General features: G+C 40.8%; 2 protein-coding genes across 2 annotated transcripts in view; one reads left to right on the top strand and one right to left on the bottom strand.

Annotated features, from left to right (window-relative positions):
• Positions 1-1857: 1857 nt before the first annotated feature.
• On the bottom strand, positions 1858-11329 carry aimp1a (aminoacyl tRNA synthetase complex interacting multifunctional protein 1a). Its single transcript, XM_037472471.2, has 7 exons — positions 11185-11329; positions 8585-8715; positions 7870-7983; positions 6199-6369; positions 4508-4716; positions 3421-3589; positions 1858-2249 (listed from the first exon to the last, which is right to left on the bottom strand). Coding segments are annotated over exons 1-7 (963 nt in total). The 5' UTR covers positions 11187-11329; the 3' UTR covers positions 1858-2082.
• Positions 11330-11588: 259 nt separating this feature from the next.
• The window catches only part of tbck (TBC1 domain containing kinase), a 28837-nt gene continuing 24175 nt past the window's right edge, over positions 11589-16250 (top strand). Inside the window, exons 1-13 of the mRNA XM_037472470.2 lie at positions 11589-11730; positions 12021-12234; positions 12678-12750; positions 13069-13183; positions 13283-13356; positions 13822-13963; positions 14088-14148; positions 14233-14294; positions 14509-14570; positions 14849-14997; positions 15375-15513; positions 15619-15718; positions 16125-16174. Coding sequence (XP_037328367.1) covers positions 12042-12234; positions 12678-12750; positions 13069-13183; positions 13283-13356; positions 13822-13963; positions 14088-14148; positions 14233-14294; positions 14509-14570; positions 14849-14997; positions 15375-15513; positions 15619-15718; positions 16125-16174 — 1220 coding nt within the window. The 5' untranslated portion in view covers positions 11589-11730; positions 12021-12041. The remainder of the gene's footprint in view (positions 11731-12020; positions 12235-12677; positions 12751-13068; positions 13184-13282; positions 13357-13821; positions 13964-14087; positions 14149-14232; positions 14295-14508; positions 14571-14848; positions 14998-15374; positions 15514-15618; positions 15719-16124; positions 16175-16250) is intronic.

Genomic DNA, 16250 nt, shown 5'->3' with positions numbered 1-16250 from the left:
GCGTTATTTGATTGTTTACAGCTGATTTTATCCAAATTTTCCATTATCTAATACCAACCCATGTGGAAGGATTTTGATGGCTGACCTGGAACGTTTAAATGCAAATGTTGTCGTATTTTAAAGACCGAGATTCAGTTTATGGTATGTGCGCAATAAAGATGAATCAAATGAATCAATTAATCATCATCTCAATCAAATATAGAGCAGAGTTTAAAGTTCTACTAAGCACATTTATTTAAATAGGCAAAAATGAAATGTGATTTGAAAAGTAATGAGGTGAGAAAATATTGGACTCATTAATATGGTGACGAGAGACACATGTATTTACACTAATAAATATTGTAATGTAGGAATAGAAAATTGATACCATATCATGTGTGGTGCAATAATAAGGGAGGGTTCTGTGTCTGTCAGCACTGTTATAAATAATTAAATAACTCAAATTTCTAGAAGTAATCAAGCAACACACATGTCAAGATTCACTTTGAAAACCAGGTCTTGCGATATTGAAACGTAAATCACGCGATCCTATATGAATCCCGGCTTTTATCCCAGAGGTTTGCATTGCGTTATTAAACCTGTCATAGTTTGACTTTCACACCTTCTCAGAAACTACGTTTTTGGCTTCAGAAATATATTCCTCATGGCTCCAGCTGTTACATGATGTTCTGGTAGTCCCTCCTTGTGAAACTAAACTCAACATTTAGAGCAACATTATATTAATTTGACCGGTTAGTTCCTGTTTTCAGATGGGTGAGTTTGGAGTTTCCCATATAGTCTTATTTGTGTGTGTGTGTCTGCCTCTATAAAGGCATGACAGGAAAATCTGTTTTCTTTTCTATTTATTTAGAGGATATTAAAGCTAGGAGCTAATATGCAAGGCGCAAATATCCAAGCGGCAACAACTTTAGGTCTTGCCAGCGGAAACTGTACATTACAGAGCGAAAGCAAAGTTTTGCTGTATGTCTCCTTATAGAAGACTTGTGAACACTGGCTTGCACTACTACACAACACCAAAGTGTCAGAAACGTACATGTAGATGATTAAAACTCATAGTGTAAACCAGATGGTCTACAACCACCACGATATCCTGTAGTGAGTTTTCTCACGTGTCTCATATATTCTGAAATGTTTTTCCTAAATTTTACTGGAGCCCATTTAAAGCTAAATTTCATGAAAACATTGCTGATTATTCATCCTGTGCGTGCATTGGATTTGCTCGCTGTGCAGTCGATTTGTGGAGTAGTTACTGTACCTCAGCACAGACGGCCATCTCTCCAGAAAATCCACTAAAGTTGGCTAAAGACTCAAACAGTAAGCAGGAGCCCTGTGCGCTGGTCAGATTTGACCCATGACAGTTGTGTTTTTGCAGAGGGAATGGCCTTAATTAGCGCAGATGTAACATTAGAGCCTCTGGTGCACAGCTCTCTGTCTGGTTCCTCTGTGTGTACTCCGATACTTCCAGAGGTGGATCGACTTGTTCTTTCAACGGGACAATAAAATAAAGCACATGGCGCTCGCATCACAGGGTCCAGATTGAAATACCGACAGTGGGTGAGAAGATTGGGGGAACTGGGACTGAGATCCATCTGAACAGCCCCTGCAAAGAGCTTGAGAACCCGATCTGTTTGTGTTGGGCTTCTTTTTTTTTTAGTAGAACATCCCCGTTTCATCTCTGACTCATTAAAGTGCCCAGGACGAGACAAAGGGGAACGCAATGATGCTCAGTCGAGTCCAGCGCGGCTGTCTTTTAGAGTTATAACCCTTCAAATCAAAGCGGGGTTGAGCTAACGGGCCTCCGGAGAGAGGACAGAGTTGATGAATTGAAGCAGAAACGCAGTTGTATTGAATAACTTCACTTTGTTGTTTATATTTTAGCGGTCGAAAAAAAACCCCAAAAAACCTTGATTGTCATGGGACAGATTTCTTATGACGGACATTAAAAGTATGTGTACTTCTCAAATCCCTTTATTGAACATCTTCAAAGCATTAACTTCCATTCCTCGCCCTTCTACATCATCTTCATCACCACGCAGCTGATTGCCGGGTAAACACTGCGCTATTTCAAGCAGCTCGGTCATTTCATTTGATTCCACTGTTGCTCATGGTCTGCGCTCTGCAGACGCCCTTGCCGGCAACTTCAAAGGCTGCGCCCTTATAGGTTGCGACACACTGGCCATCCGTGCGAAGGTCCGGCTGGACCTGCTCCCACACCTTCTTCTTGGGGTTCAGCTCTTTGTCCGGTTCACCTGCAATCAAGACGTCCGTTTTAAGACTTTGGAAGCTCTTCTGTTCTCTGCTCATTTAAAAAAAAAAAAAAAGGACAGATTCTTGTATCCGGGGCTATACTTGGAAACACTGTGTTCATCAGGCCAATTAGAATGTCATCCTTTCCATGCGAATAGTTGGGAGTTTCTACCATGCTCTATTACTGTAGATTGTCACCTTTTTAAAACTGCAATGTTTTCTCGGGCCATAATTCAAAACATCTTAACCAAACCTCTCTGTATCAAATCATGTATCCAGGGGAAACAATTAAACCAGGTCTCACTTTGTTTTTTGATGTTGCCTGGCATTTGTGAAAAATCACGAGCGGCACTGGCTGGCTTCTCTGAGGAACTAAATGGGTTTTATTTCCCCAAAACTGCCATTTAGGAGCCGAGAGTGGCAATAATCAGTTTTGATCCCAAGCATGAAAGGGGGGTTTTGATGAGCAACTTGAGTACATTGTGAAGTTCAAGCAAGAGTACTCCACCCCATTAGTTGGGGAAATTACAACCATGTACCCACACCAGCACTGGATTGGCGGTAATTGAATCGGTTTTATGCTTCTTTGGTTCAAGAAAAGAGAAATAAGAAAAAAAAAGTCTTTCACCCATCATTTCTTTTTGAATGTACTTTAGGAAATAGCCTCAGCTGTATTCTCTTATAAGAACCAAAACAAACAGCCAAATTCATTAAAGTTAGTGTTCTTAATAATTCCCAGGGGGGGACTTAAACTCTTCTACGGTCTAGTTGTGTAAATGAGTGAGCAGTAAGGTTCACATTAGTTGAACAAGTCACTCACTGTAGGACTCTTATCTTTACGACTATTAGAAAAGAGCAGGTCGCATTCCAAGCAATGCCCGTTGATTAGTCTGTTAAATCAGCAGTCACAGGCCATTTAGCCACCAACCAACGGAACCGAGTCCTTCAATGTGAGCTTTCAGTGGGCTCTGACAACACATCATGGCCGCTGTTGTTTCTGGCAGCGAGAAGCATAAACGCCAGCCTCCCATTTCCTAAAGTCAGAGGCAGCTTGTGGAAACTCGGCTGGGGCATTCTGTCAGTGGGCTTAATTCCACGACAATCATCCAGAGTAAATCAGCGCTGTGGGAATAAATGTCCGTCTAAGCGGGTACGCGAATCCGGTGCTGGTACCTGGGAAGCCCTGGAAAGTAATTCTGTCCCCTGGAGCCGCTCCGCTCGGAGGATCCAGAATTTCCACCTTGTCTGGAGAGCTGGCGCACATGACCATCGCCTGGGACACGACTCCTCTCATCTTGGCTGGCTTCAGGTTACACATCAGCACTGCCATGCGGTTCTGCATCTGCACGGGGGGGGGGGGGGACAGAAGATTAAATGCCCTTTTACACACAATATTACCATGATAATTGAGAAGAAATACCCAATTTAATTTAAAAAAAAAAAACTTCCACTGATTTGGTTTAACTCAAAGCAAATATAAAGCATAATGCTGATCTCCTAATTTAAAATAGCTTTGTCCGAGGTTTGTTTAAATCATATCATAAAACAAAAGTATCTTAAGTCAGATACAGCATTTAAATGTTGTGCACCCATATTTACAAAATGAACAATATTTTACATGAAGCGTGTCCCCTTAATAGATTAGCATTGCTCATTTGTATAGAATGTATTACTACAAGAGTAACTATGTAATGAGTTGATTTCAAGCTGTGGGTGACCGACTCCCTGGTCTGTTAAGTATGAAGAGTCAGAAACACTGACAACGATACATTTGTTTGCTCCATGAGCAAAACATAAATGTCAAAATAAAGTAGTACCTTATACCATTTCTTAAGTAGTCGCTCTGAATGGACCAATAAATCCTTATTATGACCCTAGAGAACCATTAATACACATAAACCTATACTGCCCTGCGTGTTGCTCAAGTGGAAACAACTCTAAAGTAGAGACTCTAAAGGGATTCATAAAGTCAGTACAAAAATAAATGTTATGTTCATGTCTACATTTCCCTCACTCGCAAGCAGAAGGTCGGATGATGCTTTTGACATCTACAGGCCTGCGAGCTGAAGCCCGATGAGACGTTAAAAAAGAAGCCATAGCATTGAATGTGCTTGAATCAGAGTCCCTTGACCCAACCTGACATCACACGATGCTGCAAAAATGTCCGTATTCTACTCTGCAAATAGCTCTCGGGCTAATGTATTGTTTTAGCTAGCTGTATATCATAACCCAGCCCCTCAGTATACGAGTCGTAATGTACCTGGTCCAGAGGAATGTGCTTGACCAGCCCGCTGACCACCGTCCTGGGAGAAGCCTCTCCCACATCCACCTGCTCCACGTATAGACTGTCGGCATCTGGGTGCTTCTCGGCTGTGATTATGCGTCCAACGCGCAGGTCCAGGCGAGACACGTCCACCGTGGCTTCTTCCTGGCTGGGGGGTGCCTGCTTCTTCTCGGCCTTCTCTCCTCCTGGGATACGAGAAAGGCAAATGCTGTCATCCTAAACCATTTCAGTATCCTTCCGGTATATTTTGCTATTCATCCGTGTGTATGGACGGTTCAGAGTTCGACGGGTGCCAGCAGTCAGACGCCACGGGAAGGCTCGCTGCATGACAAGTGGCATCTGGGAGAGTTTTCATGCCATCGTCTCTAAATGTGCTTGACGGAAATGATTGTTTAAAAGCACAGACATTATCGTGGCCAACTGGTGTTGTCCCAAGGGAAATTAATAAAGAAGCAAATCACGTTGGAAGCAATACTAGGCATCTGTCCGGAATCCGATTTCATTTCCTCCCATAAACAACAGACCCATCAATGACAGGCCTCGGGGGGGTGGGGGGGGGGTTGCACTTTTTCACCTCCTGCCAGAAATGCGGGGCACAAACCTTGACTAAACGAGTGCACCGAGGCGCACTTTCGAGCGAGTGCTTTATGATCCAACGACATAGCGAAATAGCAGATGCTTCCTCCCGGGAGACGGAGCAGCTTTCCCCTCGCCTGGTTTGCTTACACGTTCATTCCAGCCGGTCGCAGTGATCAAATGACCACGCGGCCTTTAATCATTCCTCTGAAACGACACCAGCGCTGATGAATATGCAGCGCAACCCCCTGCCTTTGACATTTCTGCCGCGCGTAATGGATGCTCTGCTGCGATGCCAGCGCAGCGAGGGTACACGTTGTTCTGCGGAATCAGAAGCTACGGCTTTTTGGAGTAGGCGAGAACACTGTTAGAGTTAACAGTTAAAGATTTTGACATGTACGGCTCCTTAGAAAGAGGTTCAATGACATTATATTTGACGCATGGGGATTCTTTGGTTTCCTGATGGCTCCTAAAAAGACAACTATCCACGAAATGCTAACATTTAATCAATCACAAATTGGATTATATTATCTAAGGAAGTCTCTTCACAAGCTTCATAAAAGTCAACAGCAAATGAAGCTTGACAAAAAGTCTTCCTACCGAGGCGCAGAGATCATTGAGGGACCGATAGGGCTGTCATACAATCATTATTCAAGTAGAAAAACGTGTTTGGAGAATCCCAACTGACCTTAAAGATCAGAGGGCATCTATCCAACTATTAATCTAAAAAAAAAACATTTAGCAAAGAAAAAGAGTTTTCTGCAGAGTCCAGCCTTTTATTAGCTTCGTGATTACAATTTGGAACCTGGACGTCCTGAGATTACAGGAATAGGGCAGATAGAGACACACTCTTCAAGGGGCCGTAAGTACTAATTATTTTGTACGAGTCAGTTCTTATTCCGCCTTCCAAATAATAATAATGATAATGTTGATGAAGTAGGAGAACATCCTACAGTAATTAGAGGGAACGTTTATGGCTTTAATGAAGTTCTTTCTGGTGAACTAATAGATGAAAAAATAAAAACACTCTTCAAAGGATTAATTTTTAAAAAACACTGAAATGTGGCTTCCTTTAGTTCTCTGGTCGTTACCTTTTTTTTCTGGCTTCTTCTTTTTGCCCTCTTCTTTGGGAGGGGGGCTCTGGACGTTCGCAGCAGGGGAAGCAGAGGGTGCCGGTCCGGAGGCTTTAGGAGGGCCGGGCTTCGAAATGCACTCAACGCTGTTGTCACTGGACGGCATGGCCACTGCCGTCGAGGGGCGGCCTACACCAGGGCAAACAAGGGCCAAGTACATGATTGAATAACGGCTCATCGTTGGTCTGAAGGAAAAATATTTTGTAGGCTCAGAGCTAGTTGCATCAACAAGGTACAACGAAATGATACAGAGGGAGATTTATTTACGCACCCAGTGGGAGGACTGCACTCCTGATGCAAACAGTTTAGATGGGAAAATGACACCGTGTCCAAGTTGATGGAAACGAGGAAATGGAGCCATAACGCAGGGAACAATGTCCTACAATAACTCTCCAGGAAAAATAACCCCTCATTTAAGGCGCCTGATGTTTGAATTCCTACAAAAATCCAGTGCCTGTGTCTGACAAACATCGGTCTGCAGGCACACCACCGTCGCCATAATGCTTTTAATTACCTTAATTCTATGTTAGGACCTGAGCGCAGGACCTTTCCGGTTTATCTTGGAATTACGGGCAGCAACCTCTTAAACTGTTGACACCCCCCCAGGGTTGCTGGGAGGTTATATGGTTTCACTAGTATATCATAACCTTTAATACATCAATTATTGTACATAATAATAAAATATATTATATTCCTGCATCTTTGGAAACATTGGAAGCTCGACTAGAAGTTCAAAGTAAAGCTGCATTGATCCATAATGTTATGTTGAAAAAAGGATTGCCATCAGTGATGAACCCACAGAGAATGACCAGCTACTGGGTTTCTTTTAGCCTCTCGCAGCTCAGAGTTTGGTTTTCTGACCTAACGTCTGGCTGGTGAACACACTGAAGCATTTAGAGGGCAAAGCAGGAGTTGGTGGAGGCCAGAGCGCTAAAAAAGGGCAAATGCTCGTCTTCAAATCGTCACATGGTTATTTTTCTCAAAGCACTATTAAGTTCATATTCAATAGTTTTTCCCATCTCTATAACATATCAGCTAAAGTCTGAAAGAGTGTTCAAAAAGTTCTTATTTATCCATCTTTGGATGAAGCCATGTAATGCCACTGGAAAGGAACCGCCAAAAAAGATAAACAATTTACGATTAGAAACAGTCTTTGGTATATTGGAACGCATTCCTTCTCCGTTCCAACACTAACTAATTGGCTCTTTTTCAATAAGGTTTAAACTGCTCATTTCTTCCAGCCCTGCAGCGTCTTTCTGGAAAACATTAAATGTGTGTTAATGATCTGAGCTGTTTGCCCTTTAATGTCAATGTATGTCAGATGCACATAGCCGACAGACATGTTGACCCCATCACCGTCCTTAATGGGGATTCTTCAAGCACCACGGCTGCTTTAATTATTCAACAAAAAACAATCCCGTTATAACGGGCTGGGGCGACGATGCAAAAGATGCGATCCTTCATAGAAAACCGAACAAACGCTATAACGAGCAACAACTGACATCACATGTCTCTAATGTAACACGACCGCTTAGGCGGCTACATGTGAAGGATAACCACATCAAGGTCTTCTGAAAGACAAACAAACATTTGATCTGTTTTTGCTGTGAAAAAAAGAATCCAACGTACCTCCCTTCTTCTTCTCTTTTTCCAGCAGCTGTTTTTTCAGTTCCTCGATGTCATTCTTCAGTTTGGCATTCTCCACCATCAGCTTCTTTTCCTCTCTGACACTGGCCTGGACCACTGCAGCAGAGCACATTCTTGTTAGCCCTCAGCACTGGAATGAAGTTCCACTATTCAACGGGAAAGGATCGGAGCTGCTGATCGGATACCAATACATCGTGGCCTTAAACTTGGTGACTACCAAAATGTACAGTGTCGCTCTTTTTCAAGTCTAAAGAATCCACAAAATTGCCAATGAATCCCGTTTTTGAAATCCCATGGACGTCTTAAATGACAGTTTAACGCAGTTCTTATATAATAAATGTCATCCATTGTGCAAGCGATACAATTATCAATGGACAAATTCACAGAGAGTATGCAGAGTGGAAATGTATCATTTACACAAACAGAACTTTGTGCTCGCTCAAATTTGGTAAAAATGCGACTGAATAACAACGAAGAATTTCTTGATTAATTAATAAGTGCACAAGATATATTTCCCTCATTCATGCTCATGCATCATCAAAAACCATTGGAACCATCTTATAGAAACATTCAGAAACCCAACTTTAGAACTCATCAAAACACACATACTTATGTATGTACATGTTGGCCCATCATCAGCTGACAAAACGTTCTATATGTACAAGCTCTGTTGTGGGGGTCCGAGTGTGTCTCGTACCGGTTTTCTCCTTCAGCAGCTGGACTTGTTGCTTCAGGTACTCGATGATCTGGTCGGCCTCGGTCGCTCGCTGCTCCAGCCTCAACAAAGGATTGGGACTCGACATCTTGAACAAAGAACGAGCTAAAAACCTAACAAAACCAAAAAAGACATTCTTCAATATCAATACGACACCAAGTTAGAAAATATACTGAATTTACTACATTCGACAAATTCTGCAATCAATTTCTGGCACCTTTTGTTTGAAATGGAGTGGATGTGCTCACAAATTAAAAGAATACTTTTGTTACCCTATTGCAGGAAGTTCCAAGTTCACTTAAGTGACACATTGTAAAAAGAGATGGTATTCTAAAGTACTATGCTAAACCTCTACATGTCTGGAGTTACAAAGTTTGCATTCCAGTACAACGGAACCACAAACTACAGCTCTTAAGAGACCACTGAGTGCAGCCGACTCCTCTCGGACCGTCAGAACAAAAACATTTCATCTCTGCAAAGGTGGCTGCTGGGCTCTTCCATAGGACTGCATTTCATTGTACAATCACTTCCTATTTTATTCAATACGGTACTGGCGGTTCATTAAAATTGATCACAAAAGAAAAATCGCAACAAGTTCCAAAATGTCTGACAGCAATCAGAATCGGACGTGTTTTCAGTGTGCAGACCCAGTAGGTATTAACTGCGTCTTATTGGACGGGTTTCAAGTTGATTTGGTCAGTTCAAATGATTGAATTCCGTCTTTCATAGTGACATGTGAAGAAGTGACATTCAGAGGTTAATCCTTAAACCACACTATGTATCAACTTCATGTGCATTCAGCTTTGGACATGAAGTTCAAAAAGGTCCAACTTTTGGGCCACTGAACACCGGTGTCAACACAAATTGACACCGGTTTTTCTTATTTGTGGTAATGTTCCATTTATCATGTTCAGCTTGGCAAATTAACTCGAATAAAAAAGTAAACAGGAAAATAACTTCTTTTTTAAATTTTTTTTTAAGGCTGAGGCATGGAGAAGAAAACGTCTTACACATCAGGGAGGCGCTGAAGAACAACAGCTGGCCCGAGATAAAAAAAAACAAAATGTTGTGAGACGAGGAAATGAGAAACACAAAAGAACTGCAGTTGATAAAATCAAGGAACAAAGCATTGCTCTTCGAGAAACCAAATTGACTTAAACAGGACCAGGGGAAAAGTAATGTCAAGAGCCACAAAAGGACGAATCTCATTTGGGTAACCCCTGAAAATGAGTCCTGGGGCCGAGGCCTGATTCATCTCCTGTTTTGCAAATCTAGCAGGTTAACAGTGCTTAACAGGGGACAGCTGATGCTCAATTTGGGAGCTTTTTGCATTAGCAAACTCCTAAAAATAGGCATGGCCCGACTGGTGTGCGTAGTCAACATTTCTCCACACAAACGTTTTATGTCGACATCCATTATAAACTTAAAACAGATCAAACAGGTGGTTTTCTTTGATATGGTGTTTCTGAGCACAGTGTTGGCTCATTGCATGGTTCATTCCGACAGTAAAAATAAACTATGAGAATACTTCCCCACCTGTCTGCCAACCAGACAAATATAAATAAAAAGAAAGAACAGTATGCCAGCACCACCTGAAGGCATAAGAGGGACCTACACATTTGAACATTTGAAGTCTTTAGCCCTAATTCAATTAAAGGATTCAGCCATAAACTGTACCAGTAAAAATACATATTTTTTGTCGCTCAGATATTGTCAATAAACATCTGTACTCTCGTATCTCAAGTGTCATTTTTTTGTTCTGTTCATTTCAGAATACACACTGCAGAGCAAAAAAACATAATTGAGACACCATGTCAATAATGTTTGACAATGCAGAAAGAAATTGGATTACAAATGTAACAATATAGTAACCAAGATAGATACACATTAACTTGCTTTTAAAATTACATGTAGTTCATAACTGACTAAAAATATAAACCAAAAATCACTTATTACTGTCTATGCCTGCATAAAAAAAGATTGAATAAATATTTAGAGTATAGAATTTCATTATACTGCTGAGTGCATTACTGAAAAATTCATATCATGCAGCTAGTGTTTTCTAATAATGAACTATGTTATTTGCATTTGCTTTCAAATGGGAGAAATTAACATCATATATATATATATATATATATATATATATATATATATATCATTCATATAAGGTATTATGTTTTATACAACGATAGGTTAAACAGCATTTTGAGAAAATTGGCAAATCAATGAAGAAGACGTCTAACTAAATGGAGTCACTTGCAAATACAGCAATCAAACTAAAATGTAGATTAAAATGTACTGTGATATGTGGAGGGTGGATTTCTCTACGACGTGTGTTTTACGTTTGTTGCAAGTTAATGTATTAAGCTATTAACTGTATTCGGTTCAGCTAACACGGAACATGTAACGTTTTCTTAACCACACCGTGACAATGGAACTCAACGTTAACATAGACTATGGGTAAACTATCACGAAACGTTAGCTATAACTGACGAAACACTAGTTGTGCGGCTGGTTAGAGGTTATTCACGACTTATGATCGGTTAGTTAAAACAAATAAACAGTTTTTTTTTGGAACTTACATGGACTCTGAACCGCAACCCCAACACGTTTCATGGAGATGTGGGGGCTTGACAGCTGCTCGTAGTGACTCCTGCCACAGCTAGCCGGCTAGCTGGCTGACATGCAGGCAGGCAGCTCGAGGCTGCTCTGAGGGGCCTCTCTGCTAGATCTTCGAAACATCCGGATATGAAACAGGTTCGTACGTTTCCCGTCAGAGTGCGGCAGCCATATCTTCTATAGATCGGATACCGTCGCAAAATATAAGCAGGCAACGGAGAATGCCCGTGTGTAATAACTACAATGAAAAAACAACTCTTAAAATATACGGGAAAAAACAAATAATGGACAACGTTGTTGAGGGGTTTTCAAATATCTTTGTTTGGTTTAAGTTACATAGTGGTTTTGTTTTTTCAAAATACTCTGTCGCACGCAAATGACGTCATTGATCACGTTCCCTCAGCTGTTCCCATCACATCGCAGAGGCAGGAAACGAATTCCTTTGAAATGTTTTTATGCTAATTTCTATTTAATTCCGTTGACATGGCAATACAGCTTTACCATTAAGTGTGAGTAGACTCGTTATTTGGATGTCATGCACATTACATTAATATTCACTCATCGACTCTTAACAACGTTAGGCATTACACGTTATTTTCGTAAAATAGCTAAACTAAGTTAGCTTAGTGGCTTTATTTATTACTCACTAGCTAGTACTTTAATGACTCTGTTAACCTTTCACTTGCTCTAATGGTGGTCTTTGCCTCAGCCAGTGTTTACATAAAGCATCAACATTTAATTTATATTTTAAATCACATATTATCCATGAGTCATGTTGAATTCTTCCTCCCATCATCAGTGCTTCTAGCCCGGTGGCAGGATGAACCCTCTCAAAGATGCCCAGCTGGGGGCCTTCACCTTCTTTGCCTCAGCTCTTCCTCATGATGTCTGCGGTAGTAATGGCCTCCCTCTCACCCCCAACTCCATCAAAATCCTGGGACGTTTCCAGGTCCTCAAAACCATCACTCATCCCAGACTCTGCCAATACGTGGACATGTCCAGAGGGAAACACGGTATGACTTTGTGTCTTCCTCTTCCAACCTGTATATCCTCTCCTCCCACTTGATAGTATGTTTTTCATATTTGGCCCCTGATGTGTACATTCACTGAAAACGTAGAACCTGGGTATTTGTTGAGGTTTCATGCTGTTGTTCTGTGTGTAATGCTAGTCTGTTGTTAATTGAATTACATATAGCGTTGGATTTACAGTTGGATACAAATAATAAGATAGTGTACGACAGCGTTTCATTATACTCCAACAACACAAGTTACCATTTCAACATTTTATCAGCTGATTACAGCTAAAATGTATGAAGCCAAAAAGCAAGTTTATAAAAAAAAACGTTCTCAGATTTGTATTGTTTTGTACTGCATTACTGTATATAATAGAGGTGTCAAAAACATGAATACATTACATGTGCATTTAAATCTTGTAACTTTTCCTCATGCTGTACAGAACGACTGATTGTTGTTGCTGAACACTTTGAAAGCAGCTTAAGTGACTTTCAAAAACAAGGGAAAACCGTCAGGTGAGATTCTTCTAAAAAATCCTCATAAACTATTGAAGTATTTACAATGTGATGAACACATTTGTTTTCTACCTTCGCTCTAACTGGTGAGCTGTTTTTTAGTTACTATTGTTCTGTTGATTAATTACATTGCCATTGGAATACTATGCATGGACTTTTCCATCTACTGGTCGAGCTTACGTTTGTAAATTAAAAACATTCAAATTTCTAATACTTGTAATCTACTTGAAGAAGAAGAAGATGAATGGTTTGTTGTGTCGTTTCGCTGACCCAGTCAACACTTGGTTTGATACACTGTCGGGTATTTGTTTGTGTTAGCCCAGGGAAGCTGCTGCAGATAGCCTATGAGGTCCTCGAAGGTCTGGAATTTATGAACAAACATGGTATGGTGCACAGAGCCCTCAGTGCACACAATGTGCTCATGGACTGCAAGGTAAAATTGGGCCAAATTTTTTATTTATATATTTAAAAGACATACGATTTGTTTTGATGTTATTCTGTGTGACTGTAAGACATTTTTTTTACTTCATAGGGAAATGTCAAGCTGGCAAAGTTTGGCCTTTATCACATGACTGATCATGGGGCCGATGTAGATTTTCCCATCGGGTACGTCTTCTCCTCCTTGTTCATCGCAGAGAAATAGTGCTCTGCAGCTTTTCTTGGCTTTGTGTTTTATGCACTCTCGGTACACGTTCAAATTTTCACTTTATCAGTTAGTTCAATCATAAAGAAGACAAATGGCAATGCTATTGATGCATAATGGTCCATTGCTTTTTAATGGAAACCAGATTTTGGGGCTTCAAAATAACTTCCTGTTTTAGAAACCGTAACAGATCGTTGGACTTGAGTCCTAATCCAAAGGCCTTTCTGTTCAACCAAGTATCTCTGTTTAATATCCTTTGGCAGAACGAAAAGAGGAATGATGGCCCATGCCCATGAATCTCAATAACATCTGGATAAACAAATTGAGTGAATGCAACTGTAAAACAGCGTTGCACATTCTCAGGAACAACTGAATATACTTTAATTTAATGACAGAAATGTGAGCAATATGTGTGAACTCTCCCTCAGGTACCCATCGTACCTTGCTCCAGAGGTGATTGCTCAGGGCTCCTTCCACCCCAGTGACTCTTACCACGATGAAGCGCCTCTGCCTTCAGGACCCAAAACTGACGTGTGGTCGCTTGGGGTTTTGCTGTTTGAATTATGCGCAGTAAGAATCCTTCAACAACCCCTGCAGACAAGAAAAATACATCCACACAAGATATTTGGTGCTGTTTGGGCCAGCTGCATGAATCATTTGCCCCATTGATTCTAATGCTGTAAATCACTTACAGGGGAGACGACTGCTGCTGAATATCGATATTAGTGAGAGACTGAAATTCATCCTAAGCTTGGGTAAGTAAAAAAACCTCTACATACTGAGCAATATGCTCTTTAATGGCAGTCGGCTTACAGCGTGGCGTTGTTTGTCATTCTCAGGTTGCATAGACGACATTGTCACCGTCCTCGCTGAGGAACATGGTTGCCTGGATGCCATCAAGGTGAAGTCAAAATCATTGGCTGCCTCGTTGAGTTAATAATGAAGAAAATATTAAATAAAGCGGGGTTTATAGAAAAACATATTTTATCACACTATTTAAGTTTTGTGTGAGTACTACCTACGCTTTTTTGACCTTTTGGGGAGATTATTGGAAGTTTTAAATGGATCTTGTGCGTGAATTTTGTGTTCTCTAGTTAACAAGGCCTTTTTTACAGGAGCTGCCTGAAAATGTCCTTGCGTTATTAAGGAAATGCTTGACATTTCGTCCATCCAAAAGGTAACTGATATTATTTTGTATAATTGTAGAACATTGACTATTAGTTGATCATGTGAGTTCTGAAATACTCAGTGTATGCATGACAAAAAAGATTCCATGCTAAAACCATGAAGTGAAATGAACCGCAAATAGAATAGAAGTTATTGTCTTTCAACATCTATGACTTTATATTACTAAATGTTTAATATATGAAATGATCACTCAGGTTCTTAAATTACAACATGAAGGCACACTATTTTTCTGTGGTGACCATGTTTGCTGTTGTCTGCGCCCTGCAGGCCGACCCCTGCAGACCTGCTGGGAGACCCTGTGTTTAGTGGCGTTTCGGGCCTCTACACGCCCTACAAGAAGCCCGTCAGTCTGTTCTCTTCCTCGCTCCGCTGTGCACATCTGGAGCTCCCAGAAGACATCAGGGAACTTTGCAAAGGTCTCCCCAACTTCACACAGCTCACACGCGCAGCCCTACACTCACAGCACAATATCAATAGCAGTATTTAGTGTCAGAAAGATCAAATTGGATTTTTCTTTGGTCATTTATAAGCTGCACAATGAACATTGTGTTGACAAGCACAGTTTCCACCAGGCTCATTTTGGAAAAGACAGTTTCTTTGACTTTTTTATATGTTGCCCGATGAAATCAAATTTCTTTCATTTATATTAAAGTTTTGTTGAAACAAGATTCCATTGCCTGATGATTAAACCGTCCTGATGTCGGGAGAAGATACTAAGCTGGATAGTGACTCCATCATTTGGGTGTATGTGCTGCAGATGTTTACTTTTTTTTTTGTGTTTATGTGTTATTAGACGACGATGCAGACTACCTCTCGGAGCGGGCCATAAATGAGGTTTACCATCTGTGGTGTCTGGCTGGGGGAGACCTGGAGAAGGAGCTGACCAACAAGGAGATTATTCAGTCCAAGCCTCCAATCTGCACACTGCCCAAGTACGTTATGCACACATGTGCACACTGATGATGAAGACATTTGCTAACTTCAGTATTCTATATACTGATGAAACATCTCCCTCTTTTTTTTCTGTCTTTCTTAAGTTTTGTCCTGGAAGACGGAGAATCATTCGGCCAGGGAAGGGACCGCAGTTTCTTGCTTGACGACACAACAGTGACCTTGTCTCTGTGCCAACTCCGAAACGTAAGACGACAAACAAGCAGACACAACAATATATTGTTAATGTGTGTATTGTGGATATGTTGTGTTGACGTAGGGCTTAGAAATGTGGAGAAGATAAAACAGTATTTGGACCTTTTTTATATTGAAGTTGCAACAATATTGTAGGGTTTAAGTCGTTTGTTTCAAATTACACCATATTTCTATATTCTAAATCAGGAAACGTCACTCATGCAATATGATATATAAAATCTAAGACAATATCTACTCTCATTTTCTCATTTTTAAAACTCTTTTTAAAAATGTTTCAACAACGGGGTTCCTTGTTCATTTCATAGCTGATAACTAATAATACAATACTACATTTATGTTGTAGTGGTTCCACCTTTGAACAGAATTTAACCTTAAATTGTAAATCCGTATTTTCCAGAGACTGAAGGATGTATCAGGTGAAGCCTATTACCCTCTACTGGAAGACGAGTAAGCAACCTTCATCCTTTCCGCTTTGGTCCCTGTTTTGTCTCCGGTAATCTCATATGTCCTTTTACCCACCTCT

Source organism: Pungitius pungitius, chromosome 9, assembly GCF_949316345.1.
Source record: "Pungitius pungitius chromosome 9, fPunPun2.1, whole genome shotgun sequence".
Lineage (NCBI taxonomy): Eukaryota > Metazoa > Chordata > Actinopteri > Perciformes > Gasterosteidae > Pungitius > Pungitius pungitius.
Note: the sequence above shows the minus strand (reverse complement) of the source record. Positions and strands in the feature narration are given on the sequence as shown.

Coding starts and splice junctions, on each gene's coding strand:
- aimp1a (XM_037472471.2), bottom strand. Junction 6,370..7,869: donor AAAAGAGAAGAAGAAGGGAG/GTACGTTGGATT, acceptor GCCCTGGTGTAG/GCCGCCCCTCGACGGCAGTG. Junction 2,250..3,420: donor TACTTTCCAGGGCTTCCCAG/GTACCAGCACCG, acceptor TCTTGATTGCAG/GTGAACCGGACAAAGAGCTG.